The sequence below is a fragment of the Equus przewalskii genome, chromosome 9 (genome assembly GCF_037783145.1).
Source record: "Equus przewalskii isolate Varuska chromosome 9, EquPr2, whole genome shotgun sequence".
Taxonomy (NCBI): domain Eukaryota; kingdom Metazoa; phylum Chordata; class Mammalia; order Perissodactyla; family Equidae; genus Equus; species Equus przewalskii.
This window is the reverse complement of record NC_091839.1, coordinates 19684109-19697843: the sequence shown is the minus strand read 5'-3', so window position 1 is coordinate 19697843 and position 13735 is coordinate 19684109. Positions and strand designations below refer to the sequence as shown.

The window sequence follows — 13735 nt, the reverse complement described above, 5'->3', positions numbered from 1 at the left end:
GAGAACAAGGACCCATCAACAATTCGGTAAGTGAATAATTTGGCAAGTCACAGATCGCCGTCTCAGAGCCTCCTTGCTGTTCCTTAAACACCTGCAACATTCGCGCCTCCAGGCTTTTGCAGTCACTGTGCCCTCTGCCTGGAACCTGGAGTGCCTTTCCCCCACTTATCCTCCCAGCCTCCTCACGTCATTCAGGGCTCTCCTCAAGGTCCGCCCCCCCGAGCAGCAGCCCCCTCATTACTCACTCTCCCCTGATCTCTCCTGTTGGCCCCTCCTTAGCATGGATGATGGTGTATTATTATTTTTATTTTTATTTATTTTTTTGCTGAGGAAGATTGGCCCTGAACTATCATCTGTTCCCAATCCTCTGCTTTTCACTTGAGGAAGATTGTCACTGAGCTAACATCTGTGCCCATCTTCCTCTATTTTATGTGGGACGCCGCAACAGTGTGGCTTAATGAGCAGTGCTAGGTCCGTGGGATTGGAAACTATAAACCCGGGGCCACCAAAGCAGAGTGCGCGAACTTAACCAGTAGGCTACCAGGCCGGCCCTGTATTATTTTTCATCTCTATATTGTTTAATTGTCTCTCTGCACCCCTGCCAGGAAGGCTGCAACACAGAAATTCCGTAAGAGGGGAGATTCTCATCTTAAAGCAGTGCCTGGCGCGTAGTAGGTCTTCCCTGAATATCGTGGAATAAATGGATGAGTGGGTGCGAACAGGGAGCCCCATGCTGGGGTGGCAGGCACATCCGCGGCCCCAAAGATGTCCCCGTCCTGACCCCCCAGAGCCTGTGCGTGTGTTACACGAGGTGGCGAAAGGGACTGAAGTCACGGAGGTCAGGCCGCTGAGGAGCTGACCCCAAAAAAGGGCGAGGGGCCCGGGTCACCGGGGGGCCCAGCGCGGTCCCTGGATGCTCCTAAGAGGAGGAGAGAGACCCACTACCCGGCCGGCTTTGAAGACGGAGGAAGGGGCCCTGAGCCGTGGGATGGGGGCCGCCTCTAGAAGCCGGAAAAGGAAGAGACATGGGTTTCCCCCTAGAACCCAGGAACATCTATTTAGGATCTGCCCCCCCCCCCCCCCCCCCCCCGCCCAGGGTCATGAGATAAATTTGTGCGGTTTTGAGCCGCTGAGTCTGTGGGAATTTGTGACAACGCACGTAGGAAACGAATGCACTCATCTTACAGACCAGCAGATGGCGCTCTGTGAAGGTCACATAGTCACTCAATTACGGAATGAGAGGGGAGTGGGAAGTTGGGCACAGGCCGCAGAGAGAGGAGGGTGGGGACGCAGACGGGAGTGGCCAGGCTGGGGTGGGAGGGGCGGGACTGGTGTCGGGGAAAGAGGAAGGAGGGGGAGCGGGGATGGGAGGCTGGGCCAGGCTGCGGCTCCTGTGGCTTCAACGTGCCCAAGACTGAGAGAGGGGCAGGCGAGGGAGGAGCAGAGGGGCCCTGGATGAGAGGCCCCCCACCCAGCCGTTCCCTCCCTCACTCCCTCCAGCCCTGTCTGTCCTGCCGCGCCCCCCACTCTCTCTTCTCCATCTTCACGGCCTGGCCCCTGCTCAGGCCTCCTCCTGTCCCCCGGGACCCCCGCCCCAGCCTTCTCCTGGCCTCTGTTCACCCCCCCACCGGGCCCCAGAGGGATCTTTCTACGCCCAACATTGACCCTGCCCTGCCCCTGCTCACACACCGCTCATGGCTCCCCAGTACCCCTGGACGAAGTCCCAGCCCCTCAGCTTGGCCTTGCACTGTGGCCCATCAAAGCCACAGCAGGCCGAGGTCCCCAGTTCGAATCCCGACCCTGACCTCCTGACCCCGGCTGGGACCTCAGCAAGGAAGTCTCTACCCCCATTTGGGTGCTCAGCCGACAGGAATAGAACCTACGACTTTGCAGCCGCCCGGGGAGGGTTTCAGGCGCGGGGAGGGGAAGGTGTCAGGTGTCAGGGGCTGAGGAGTCTCATGACAGCTATTTTCCGACATTTGGTGACAGTCTGTCTGTCTCCCACGGCTGGGAACATCTCAAACCAGGCCAGGCTGGGGGCGGCGCCTCCCCTCTCTCCTGGCACAGAGAAGCAGAGGTTGTAATTAAGAGCGCGTACCTGCCGCCCTCCTGCCTGGGAGGTGAGCGTCTCTCTGTGGATCCTCCCGTTCGGGCCTGTCTTCCCCGGGCTGCGGCCTCCGCGAGGGCAGAGGCTCGTTCCTGTCAGGCGCGCTGGGATCCCAGGGGTGACAGAGATGTGTGCCTGCGAGGAGCTCAGTCAGTACTCATAGGGACAGAGTATGGTGGGGAGGCGGAGGCTGTGGGGTCTTAGGGTAGGGAATGTCGGCCCCTCCCCCTGAGACGTCAGCCCCTCCCCCTGGGATGTCAGCCTCTCCCCTGGGATGTCAGCCTCTCCCCCTGGGATGTCAGCCTCTCCCCCTGAGACGTCAGCCCCTCTCCTGGGATGCGAGTGCTTCCTATTGGAAGGTCAGTGCTTCCAAGGTAGGGATCTCTGTCTCCTTCTCCTTCCTGTCTCCGGTGCCTAGAACCCTGCTGTTCTCCTGACGGGCACTCAGTAACCATGACCGAATGGATTAGCAGGGTCAGACCGTTCAAGTCCTGACTACTGCTTACTCGCTGTGTGACCTTTGGTCAGTGACTTCACCTCTCTGAGTCTGGAGTTTCCCCAGCTGTACAATCGTACACCGCCCTCGTAGATTTGGGATACCGATTTCCGGAGTTCCCACGGTTGTAACCCTCTGGACAGGACCTGGGGCACAGGACACGCTCAATACCCGTGAGCTGTCCATATTTGATGGATGAAGGAATGAACTGCCTTCTCGGGTTCTCAGAAATCTTATTAGAGAAGCATCTTCAGTCCCTAGTTGGCAGATTATTCAGTCCCGAAACACCGAGGTTCAGGGCACGCTCCACAACCCGAAACGCTGGCTTCCTCGCTGCTTCTCGCTCCCTGGGTCTCAAGGCGCCACCTTCCCCGCCATGCCGGGCTCTCCCCCGCCAGGACCACATCTCCCAGAGGAGAATCCTGCAGCGGCTCCAGAAACCGCAGAGTCCTCCTGAAAGACTGTTTAACCGCGCTCATTAGAAAATCAATGCAAATTAAAAACCTCACTGGGATCCCACTATTCTCCTCTGAGAAGGCGAAAATCAAAGAGACTCACTTCGTGGTTGCAGGCGAAACAGTGGGAAACAGCTTGGCCGGCGCCCTGCGGGGAGTCTGGCAACGTGGACCGTGCCCTCTGACCCCGCCGGTGCCCCAGGAGAGTCTATTCTAACAGGTGGCAATATTGGTAACAGCAAATATTTACACGGCACCCCCTGCGGTGCCAGGCGCTGAACGAGGACCACCATCCCAGCACCTCTTTGGGGAAGGTCCTATAAGTTTCCCATTTCACAGAGGTGGAAACTGAGGCATGGAGAGTGGAAGCCACTTAACTGGTGTCACCCAGCTCTAAGCGGCCATCATGCCATCTGCCTTCTTGGAGTATTCACCAAAGCACGCAGGCACAAAAGTCAAAGGACATTATTGTTGGGAGAGAGAGAACCAGCTTCTTGTCATTATCCACTTCCTTCTTTTTTGTTAGTTTCCTTGATAATCTCTATCAAGGCTTTCTTTCAACTTTTGGCACGCATTTATTTATGTATTTATTTATTCTTCTTCTAGCTTCCCGAATTCTTCACTTTTCTCGTCTCCTTTTGGACTTTTTTCTTCCTCATTAACATTGAAAGCTATAGATTTTCCTCAGGGTGCAGCTTTGGCCCCACCTCACCAGTTTTGGTGCAGAGTGTGCTCATGTCTAAATAAAGTGGCACTTCAGTTTTATTCTTCCATTTTGCCCAGGAGTCACTTAGAAGAGTGTTTTGAAATGCCCAAGACCATTTGAGTGTTTTTGGTTATCCTTCACTATTAATTTCTAATTTTGAATGTGGCCTGGATTGCTTCTGCTCTTGAGAATTGAGCCGTGCTGTGTTTGTGACCTAACGCATGGTCCATTTTAGTCGGGGAAAAAAGAATATCAAGGCAGGAGCCTGATTTTTTTTTTTAATGCTATCAAGTTCATTATTGCAACAACTAGGAAATTTGAATATGGACTATTTATTAGATGGTATCAATATTAAAGGTCTTGAGGGTGGTAATGATACTAGGGTTGTACAGGGAAAACGGCCGTGTTCTTAGGAGACACAGATTAAAGAATTTGTGGGTGAAATATCGTGATGTGTGCACCTACTTTCAAAAGGTTCAAAGATTTCTAGAGGTTCCTCTTACAACTGGGCTCATCGAGTGATAGTAACTGTGTAGGGGGCTCCGTCCCTCAGCCTCCCAGACATCTGGGATCCTGATCTGCTCATCATGATGGATGTACCATGGTACGTACACCTGTGTGTGGAGAGATGATGGATGGATGGATGGATGGATGGATGGATGGATAAAGGGTGGAAGAGAGAGAGAGATACACAAATAAGGAGAAAGAGAGAAGGAGAGAGAGAAACTAAATATAGGGGATACAGGGATGAGCAAATATTAGCATTTGATAAATTTAGTTGGAAGGTACACTGTATTATTCTTGTAACTGTAGGTTTGAAATGTTTCCAATGAAAAACCTGAGAGGGAAAAAAAGGCAAGGCAGAAAAAGGTTTACAATAAAAGTTAGGAGAGAGGTTATCTTTGAAGGAGGAGGAGAGGTTGGGAGGGGGTGCCGAGGTGGCTGACAGTGTTCCGCTCCGTGACCTGGTTAAGCGGCATGGTGTTCGCCCTGTGATAAATCAATGAGTTCCTCGAATTGTTCGGAATGTGGGTTGTACGGAATGATTTTTAAGTTTCAAAAATATCATCAAAGCCGATTCAAGGCAACCTAAATGCTCATCGGCGGGAGATCAGCGAAATCCCTCTGTACACGGTACATCCAGACGGGGAAACACTTGTCCGCCAGCACTGAAAAATAATATGGCAAACCTCTTATAGGCAACCACCTCCAAGATACACTCTTAGTAACACGCACACACGATGTAGGATCATGTAAATGGCATGCTCTATTTCAGTCTAAAATGCTCATGCATGCATAGGCTATTGGGAAGGATGCACAGGAAACTGATGACAGACTCTAGTGAGAAGAAGTTGGAATTTCAGGGTCTGGAAAGATAGAATCATTTTCTCTTTGCCAGGTATCTATCTTGTTTTAACGTTTTTGTTCTTTAGTAAACCTCTTTTCCCAGCTTATTTTTTTAAGGCGCCTCTATTCTTCGTTGATACTCAGTCATCATATCATTTCAGCCTCTCTGCATCTGTGAAAGATGAAAGCATTTGGCCCTGGTTTACAGAGTCGAGAGAATCAAGGCTCCGAGAGGGGAGTTCTCAGGGCTCATCACAGCGGGACCAGAACTGCCTTTTCAGATTATGAACAAGTAGCAGATAGCTTTTGGTTTGGATGAAAGTTCTTCTCTGCCTCTGCCTAGAACTAAGGAAATGGTCCACTGTGACCAGGAACCACCAGGATTTCTGTCCCCGGGAAGGAGTGCTTATTGCATGCTTCCACAGGGCTGCTGTGGGTTTAAGATAACAGGAAACCTGACTCCAAATGGCTTTGACAATAAGGAGATGTATTATGTCACTTCACACAAGGTCGACGGCCAGTAAAGTATAGATTCAGCTGCTATAACAGAGACACAAGATAACAGTGGCTTCGATGAGCTAGAAATTGAGATCTCTCTCTTCACAGCCTGGGTGTAAGCATTCCACGACTAGTATGGGTTCACGGTCACTTTCCACGTGGCACGCCACCGCGAGTGCTGTGGCAGATTGCAAAAGTGGCCCCAGTTCTGCACACCTTCCCGTGTCTATGCTCCTTTGCAATGTCACTTTTCAGATTTTCCCATCCAGCGGTGGAATCGATTTCCCCACTCCTTGAAACTAGTCACATGGTGTAAAGTGTCAAGTCTATGTCTCATGTGTCCCCTCTTGGTCTTGGAGCCCTCCCCAGCCACCATGTGAACACGCCCCAGTCAGCCTGCAGGACGGTGAGAGCTACATGGCTCAGTCAATCCCATCACCCCAGCTGAAAGCAAGTCGCCCCACCCAGAAGTCGAGTTGCTTAGCTGACCCAAAGACGATGCATGAGGAAGCCCAGCCAAGACCAGCTCAAATTGCTGGCTCAAGAAATCAGACATGGTTATGGTTTTAAGGGTCTAAGTTTTAGAGTGTTTGTTACGCAGCAGAAGCTAACTGTTACAGCTGCATTCTAGATGATGCAAAGGGGGCAATGGAGAAAGAGGGCAGGCCCCTTTCCCTTTAAGGGCACTTCAAGGAAGTTACATTGATTACTTCCACGCACGTCCTATTGGCCAGACCATAGTCACATGGCCATACCTCATTGCAAAGGACACTGGGAAATGTAGTCCTTGAAGCCAGCCTAGAGAAGAGGCTGCAGATTAAGCAGGAGTTTTCCAGCTTCCACCTGAAGGTCTCCGTCATCCCCTGGGGGCTTCACCTCAGGGACAGACTGGCTGAGAAATCCCTCCTCACTAAAATGCCCTCGCCAGGGCAGAAGGCAAAGACTGGAAAAGCTTTCCTTGGAAATCTCTGCCAATGAAGACATAGAGGAAAGCCTTGAGGCAGCTGTTGAAATAGCCCGGGGAGAAGGTAGCCCAGAGGATGAGCAGCATCGTGGGGTCGCGGGACTTCTTTAGCACCAAAAATCGCCCCAATTGGACCTAAAGCACCAAGTTAACCAGAAACCAGAAGATGAAGAAGGCGCTAACCAACACCAGCAGCAACCTTGCCCGCCGGCTGGCGTGGACCCAGCCCTCCCGCCGGAGCGTGGTGTGGACGAGGTGGCACAGGAGCTGATGATGGCCAGGGGCGCCGAGAAGCCCAGCGGGAAGTGAATGATGGTCACTGCCAGGAGCCACACGCCGACAGCCAGCCAGGTGGCTTGCTGCACAGTGTGGTGATTTTGAGCCCAGAGGGGGCAGAGGACAGAGATGCAACGGTCAACAGAGATGAAGACCAGGAGGCAGATGCTGGGAAAGAAGGTGAAGGCCAGGGAGAGGTTGCAGGTCAACTCATTGAAGGGCCACTGGCCGGAGGCTATGTTGTATATGGCAACGGGCAGGGACCATGAGACAGTGAAGCTGGCAAGGGCCAGGTTGAAGGACCAGATGGTGGCGACAGGGCGAGCCATGTGGAAGGCAGTCATCCCATTGACCACTACGCCAACCACAAAGGACACAGACAGGATGGCTGCCGTCAGCTGGCGGAGGCACGCCACCTCCTGAGGTGGGCAATTGGAAGCAGAGATAAGGTTCATCTTTCTAGAACAGGAATGACCACATGTCAGAGCCACAGGCTGCCTTTCAGAGCCCATGGGCCCCTCTAAGACCCCTTCGTTGATTTCTCTATTCAGTATCTTTTTGTTGAGCGCTTACTATGTCTCTCTAATATTGTTCTAGGCACTGGGAGTGAGTCATGTGACAAAACAGGCCCTCATGAAGCTCACATCCCAGTGGGGGACGTCAGATGGGAAACATAATGCCTATAATAAACAAATCCACGATAACTGCTCTAGAAGATTACAAAATAATACAAAATTAAAAGGAGGGGCCTCTGACTTTGGGTTATGTCAGAGTAGGTTTGTCAGACAAATAGTCTGGCGGATAAAAAATTATAGAATTGGAAAAATATAGTAAAAACGAATTCACTGTTCAAAGACATTGGAGAGTGATCAAAATCAAGCAGAAACTGAAGATGAGTGTACCCCTGAGGGGGGAGCTGCCCGGGGTCAGAGCTGTGAGTCTGTCCTCTGGGTGTCGGCTCTGTGCCCTTGCTGCATCCTCACTGGCTTGAGGTGTGAGAGGAAAGAGTTAGAAGCTGACAGATCAGCCAGAAAGACAGTGAGAGAGGAGGAAATTGTGGGAGGGAAGGAAGCCCCAGAGAAGGTAAATTTAAAAATCTGCATATGAAATCCATCCAAATCCTTGGCTGACTAGATTATTGCTGTTCGGAGGGGACCCGGGACACCTGGTGAAAAAGCGACAGCTGGAATTTGAAAGAACTGAGCAGACCTTTCAGCTGCCGCCCACTGCAGAGAGTACAGAGCTTGGAGTTGGAATCCAGCTGACTTAACTGCCTCCCAGAACAAGACACACACTCTTCAGAGGAACATAACACAATGCAGGGTCTCTACAGTATTTCATGCATAGTGGCCAGTATCCAGTTAAAAACCATTACACATGTGAAGTAACAGGAGAGTATGAACCATAGACAACAAAGAAAGCAGTCACTAGAAACCAATGCCAAGATAACACAGGTATTGCAATATGCAAAAATGTTAACGCTCCTAATACAAATGTGTTCAAAGACTTAAAGGAAAAGATATGCACAATTAAAGAACAGTTAGGCAATCCTAGTAGGAAAGAGAAGCTATGAAAAAAGAGTCAAGTGGAAATTCTAGAGCTGAAAAATACAACAATCGAGGTGAGAATTTCACTGGCTGGGCTTCACAGAAGGTTGGACATGAAACCAGTGAACTTGGAGATAGACCAAGAGAAATTATCCAACCTGAAGAACAGAGAGAAAAACATTTTTAAAAAGTGGCTGAACCTCAGAGACCTGTGGAATAATATCCATCAATCTACCCTACCAGTAGGTGGAGTTTCAGAAGGGAAGGGAAAGAGAATGAGACAGGAAAGTATTTGCAGAAATAATGGCCCCAAATTTACCACGTTTGGTGAAAGATATTAACGTACAGATCCAAGAATTTCAACAAACTCCAAGGAGGATAAATACAAGAAAATCACACCCAGGAACGTTATTATCAAACTGTTGACATCCAAAATTAAAGAAACAATCTTAAAAGCAGCCAGAGAAAAATGACACATTATGAGCAAGAGAACAATGATGTGAATATCAGCTGACTTCTCACCACAGAGCGGGGGAGGCCACGAGACAATGGAACGGTATCTCTAAGGTGCCGAAAAAAGATGAAATCTGTCGATCCAGAATTTTGTAACCTGTGAAAACATCCTTTGAAAATGAAGGTGAAATAAAGACATTTTCAGACAGACTACATCTGAGATCATTGGTTGCCTGCAGACCACAAGAAATGCTAAAGGAAGTCCTTTAGGCTGAAAGGAAATGACACCAAACGGTAACTCATACACGCAGAGAGAGGAATGAAGATGGTTAGAAAAAAATCTCTAATTAAGGTAAGGGAATTGGGAATGTGGGGGATGAGGCAGAAACAGGCTGCTTATAGTATCAAAGAGAGTGGTCAGGGAAGACCTCATTAAAAATGTGACATTTGAGCCAAGATTCGAAGGAGGTGAGGATGTGAGCTATGTGACCATCTGGAGGAAAAGGATTGCATGCAGCAGTAACAGCTTGTGCAAAGGTCCTGAGGTAGGACCATGAAAGGAGATGAGGTGGTGCACCCTGAGGATATCTGGGGGAAGAGCATTTCAGGAAGAGGGAGCAGCCCATGCAAAGGCCCTGAGGCCTGTGTAACTGGAAACCAGTGCGCAAAGAAAGAAGTAATAGGAATCGAGGTCAGAAAGTTAACAGGGGGCAGATCATGGGGCCTTGAGCTTCCATAATGATTTTGGCTTTTGTTCTGAGGGAAATGGGGAGCCATCGGAGGGTTTGCTGATGAAAGTCTTTCTTTTTTCTTCCTTTTTCTTTTTTTTCTCTCTCTCTTTTCCAATTCTCAGAGCTCTTAGAGCTCTTTGTATAGAATTAAACATTAATCCTTCCACAGGGCAGTGAAGATTCTTTCCAAATCCATTGACTGTGTGTGTGCAATAGAAAAGAGTGTCCTTGGGGCTGGTGCAGTGGCGCAGCGGTGAAGTGCGCACGGTCCGCTTCAGCGGCCCGGGGTTCGCCGGTTCGGATCCCGGGTGCGGACATGGCACAGCTTGGCAAGCCACGCTGTGGTAGGCGTCCCACATGGAAAGTAGAGGAAGATGGGCACCGATGTAAGCTCAGGGCCAGTCTTCCTCAGCAAAAAGAGGAGGATTGGCAGTAGTTAGCTCAGGGCCAGTCTTCCTCAAAAAAAAAGAAAAAAAGTGTCCTTTTTTTCTCTGGAACTCGTTCCTACTGCTCCCTCCTCTGGGGAGATGATGGTCAGTGTAATGGTGGGTAGTGTTTTTCCTTTTTAAAAGCCAAAATAAAGATGTATGTGCTCTCCACTCGTTCTCCCAATGTACGTGTATGTGGGGACATGGTGTTGAAAACCCCAAGCTCTAGAGGGCCCCCCCAGATGCCCAGGCTCCATGGGGATAAGCGGCAATGCCCAGCCCAGCCCATCAGAACGACCTGGAGAATCATGAGCACAATCATGGTTGCTGTTTTCATCCTCTAGGTTTGGGGCTGGTTTGTCTCAGGAAAAGGCTGACTGGTACACAGGCAAACGGCCCCTCTCACCCAGTCTTCCTCAAATACGTGTCAGGCACCTGCGCTGTGCCAGGCGCTGGGCTGGTTGTTGGGGAGAAAAGGGTGGACACACACAGACCGGGGCCCCACCTACGGGAAACTGAGTGCTGAGACAGACGTGAAACAAGCATACTCACAAATGGGACTGAGGGTTCTAAAGGAAGGGAACATAGTCTGATGAGAGTTGTAACAAAGAAAACGGTGTCAGGGCCAGAGGTTTGCTGGGGAAGCCACACTTGAGGATGATAAGCATTCACTAGGCAAAGAGGAAGGGAAGAGTGTTCCAGACAGAGGGAACGGCATGTGCAAAGGCCCTGAGGATCGTATCTGCTTTTCTTTTCTCCTTATCTTGCTAAGATTTCTTTTACTGGCCGTTTGGCATGGCTGGAATTTCCCAAACCAAGCACCAGAACTGTCTTGGTTGCAGCTAAGAGAAAACAGCAGGCTTGTAACACTTGAATTCTGAATATGGGAAGCAAGTTTTTAGCCAGGGATTATTCGCAAATAAAATATGGAGCGTGAAATGTTTTTATCTCCACGGAAGAAAGCCAGGAAACCAGCTTTGACAAGGTCCAATATTTTAAAAAATCAATTTCATTAAGATATAATTTGCGTATAATGAAAATTTTCCAATTTAGCGTATACTCATTTAGTTTCTTTGAAAGGTATACGCCCATATCAACAGCACTGTGATCAAGATACGAACATCTTTATCCCCCAAAGTTCCCTCACCAGGGAAGTGGGTCCTCACTAGGCAGCTAATCTGCCAGCACCGTGGTCCTAGACTTCCAGTCTCCAGCACCGTGAGAAATAACTTTCTATTGTTTGTAAGCCCCCAGTCTGTGGTATTCTGTGGTGGCAACCCAAAGGGGCTAAGACACAGGAGGAATGAATTAAGCTCTGAGCATCCATGTTCAAGGTTTAACGTCTTCCTTTCCCTGCAGACATTGGGTGCCCTTGAACTCGTGGTCCTGAGGATTCATGTCACCGGGGCCTGGGAAACTGCCAAGACATGGGAGTCGGGACACGCGACTGCTCCTAGCAAGCCCCATGCTGGTCTCTGGCACACAGGGCCCTCCATACTCCATCTGCCCACACCCCTCTCTCCTCTCTCTATGCCGCAGGGGCTGTCAGGACAACGACATTAGTTAATACATGCAAAGCGTTAGAACAGTGCCTGGCACACAGCAGGTGCTCAAAAACTGTCAGCTCTCCTGATTCATGCGACTATTTCTTCTGCAGAACGTTTTAGCTGCTGCCTTTCACAGACTCTAAGACATGCCATTTTTATAGGTACCACTAGGAAAGAAAAGACACAGCCCAGGGGCCGGCCTGGTGGCACAGCGGTTAAGTGTGCACGTTCTGTTTCGGTGGCCCAGGGTTTGCTGGTTTGGATCCCGGGTGTGGACATGGCACCACTTGGCAAGCCATGCTGTGGTAGGCATCCCACGTATAAAGTAGAGGAAGATGGGCACGGATGTTAGGTCAGGGCCAGTCTTCCTCAACAAAAAGAGGAAGATTGCCGGCAGATGTTAGCTCATGGCTAATCTTGCTCAAGAAAAAAAAAAAAAAAGAAAACCTGTAAAAATACAGCACAATGCTTCTTACAACTGTGTATTTTCCTTTATATTTATTGAAAGATCCCCTATAGATGAATTTTGTGCACGGCCAAGAAGGAAAATGAAAGTGAAATAGATGAAAGTGTTTGTAAAATTTCTTCATGCTTGAGTGCCTTCTTGTTGTTGAAAAACTTTTATTACAAAAGATTTCAAACACATAGAAAAGCAGTCAAAATAGTATAATGACCCTCGCCTGGACACGTCACTCCACTTCCATGATCTGGCTTCGTTTGTATTCCCATCCATTCTCCCCCAACCAGATTATTTGGAAGCAAATTGCAGACATATCATTTTATTGCAAAGATTTCAACTTCTATCTCCAAAAGAAAGAACTCCTTTAAAAATTTATAACAGCACTATCATGCCTCGAAAATAACAATTCCTCAACACATACAAAATAAATTCTGTCAGTGCTTACATTTCCAATTGTCTTATAAATATTACAGCGTTTTGAGGGGAGACTCAACTGTTCTGGGTCACTTTTTGACTCAGAATCGTTCATGTCCATGTTTTTCTGTACAATACCATCCCCGGGGCCATCTAGATCGGGGGTGGGCAAACTTTTTCGGTAAAGTGCCAGAGAGCAAACATTTCCGGCGTTGCAGGCCACTCAAATGATGTGGCAAGTGTGCAATCCTGCGCTGTGGAAAGCAGATCCATAGACAACGGTGACTGATGGCGCGGGGCCGTGTGCCAATAAAACTTTATTTATAGACACTGAATTTTGAATTTCATGTAATTTTCATGCGTCATGAACATTACTCTTTCGACCTGTTTTTCAATCATTTAAAAACGTAAAAACCATTCTTGACGCACAGGCTGTACAAATTACAGGCAGTGGGCCGCGATTTTCCAACCCTCAAACTAGACCCTGGGCTGGCTTTGGTGAGGCAGTCTTTGTTTAATGACGACATGCGAGAGCTAAAAAATCATTGCCACCAGGCTCTTGAGCCAGCTTTGCAATTACGTGCACTAGCCTGTCATTGATTTCTGATTCCAGAGCATTTCCAAACACAGCTTGTTCACCACCAACCCCCCACCCCACCCCCCAGGCACATCCAGTTGGTTCTCAGGGGCTCAGCGTGCCTCATTCTGTCTGCAGGGTTTTCTTCCAGGCTGTGGACATCCCTCCTGCAGGACTTCGGGCCTTGCCAGCAGCAACTGTGGGGTGCCAGCCTCTGGATGATGCCTCCCGGTTTCAGAGAGGTCAAGATGTAGGGAAATGTGCTTCTAAGAATTGATCAAATACGTTACCTTTTTGATGTCCTCCTTTATCACAGCCAGTCCTTTTTCTAAGGGGGACACTGGGGGCAGCTGGTAAGATGATAATTGTTCTCACCGGGCTGTGCTCTGCCTGCATGTTGGGGATTACTTCCTGCAATGGTGAAATCCTAAATACTATGTTCAAGTGGGTAGCCTTGTTTTGTACAATCGGTTTTGAGAAGGAAGTCATTTCCCCTGCTGGTAGACATTCTTCAACCTTCTAAAAATCATAGTACTCATGCCGTGACTGTGACAGTTTTACACAATTCTTTCTTGCACCAATTTAAGTTGATTTCCCCCCAGCACGTGTTTTGCTTTTATAAATAGTGCTGCAAATAACATCTTTGGGGATAAAGCTTTTTTTCCCCATGTTTAGGATTATTTCTTTGGATTCTCAGAAATGGCCCCCAAAGAAGAAAAGATCTTGACT

At 49.1% G+C, this 13735-nt stretch overlaps 1 protein-coding gene across 1 annotated transcript; it reads right to left on the bottom strand.

Moving 5' to 3' along the window:
* Positions 1–6519: 6519 nt before the first annotated feature.
* Positions 6520–7304, bottom strand: GPR32 (G protein-coupled receptor 32). The gene is given in 2 exon segments (XM_070559508.1): positions 6520–6833; positions 6836–7304. Coding segments are annotated over 2 exon segments (783 nt in total).
* Between the last annotated feature and the right edge of the window lie 6431 nt (positions 7305–13735).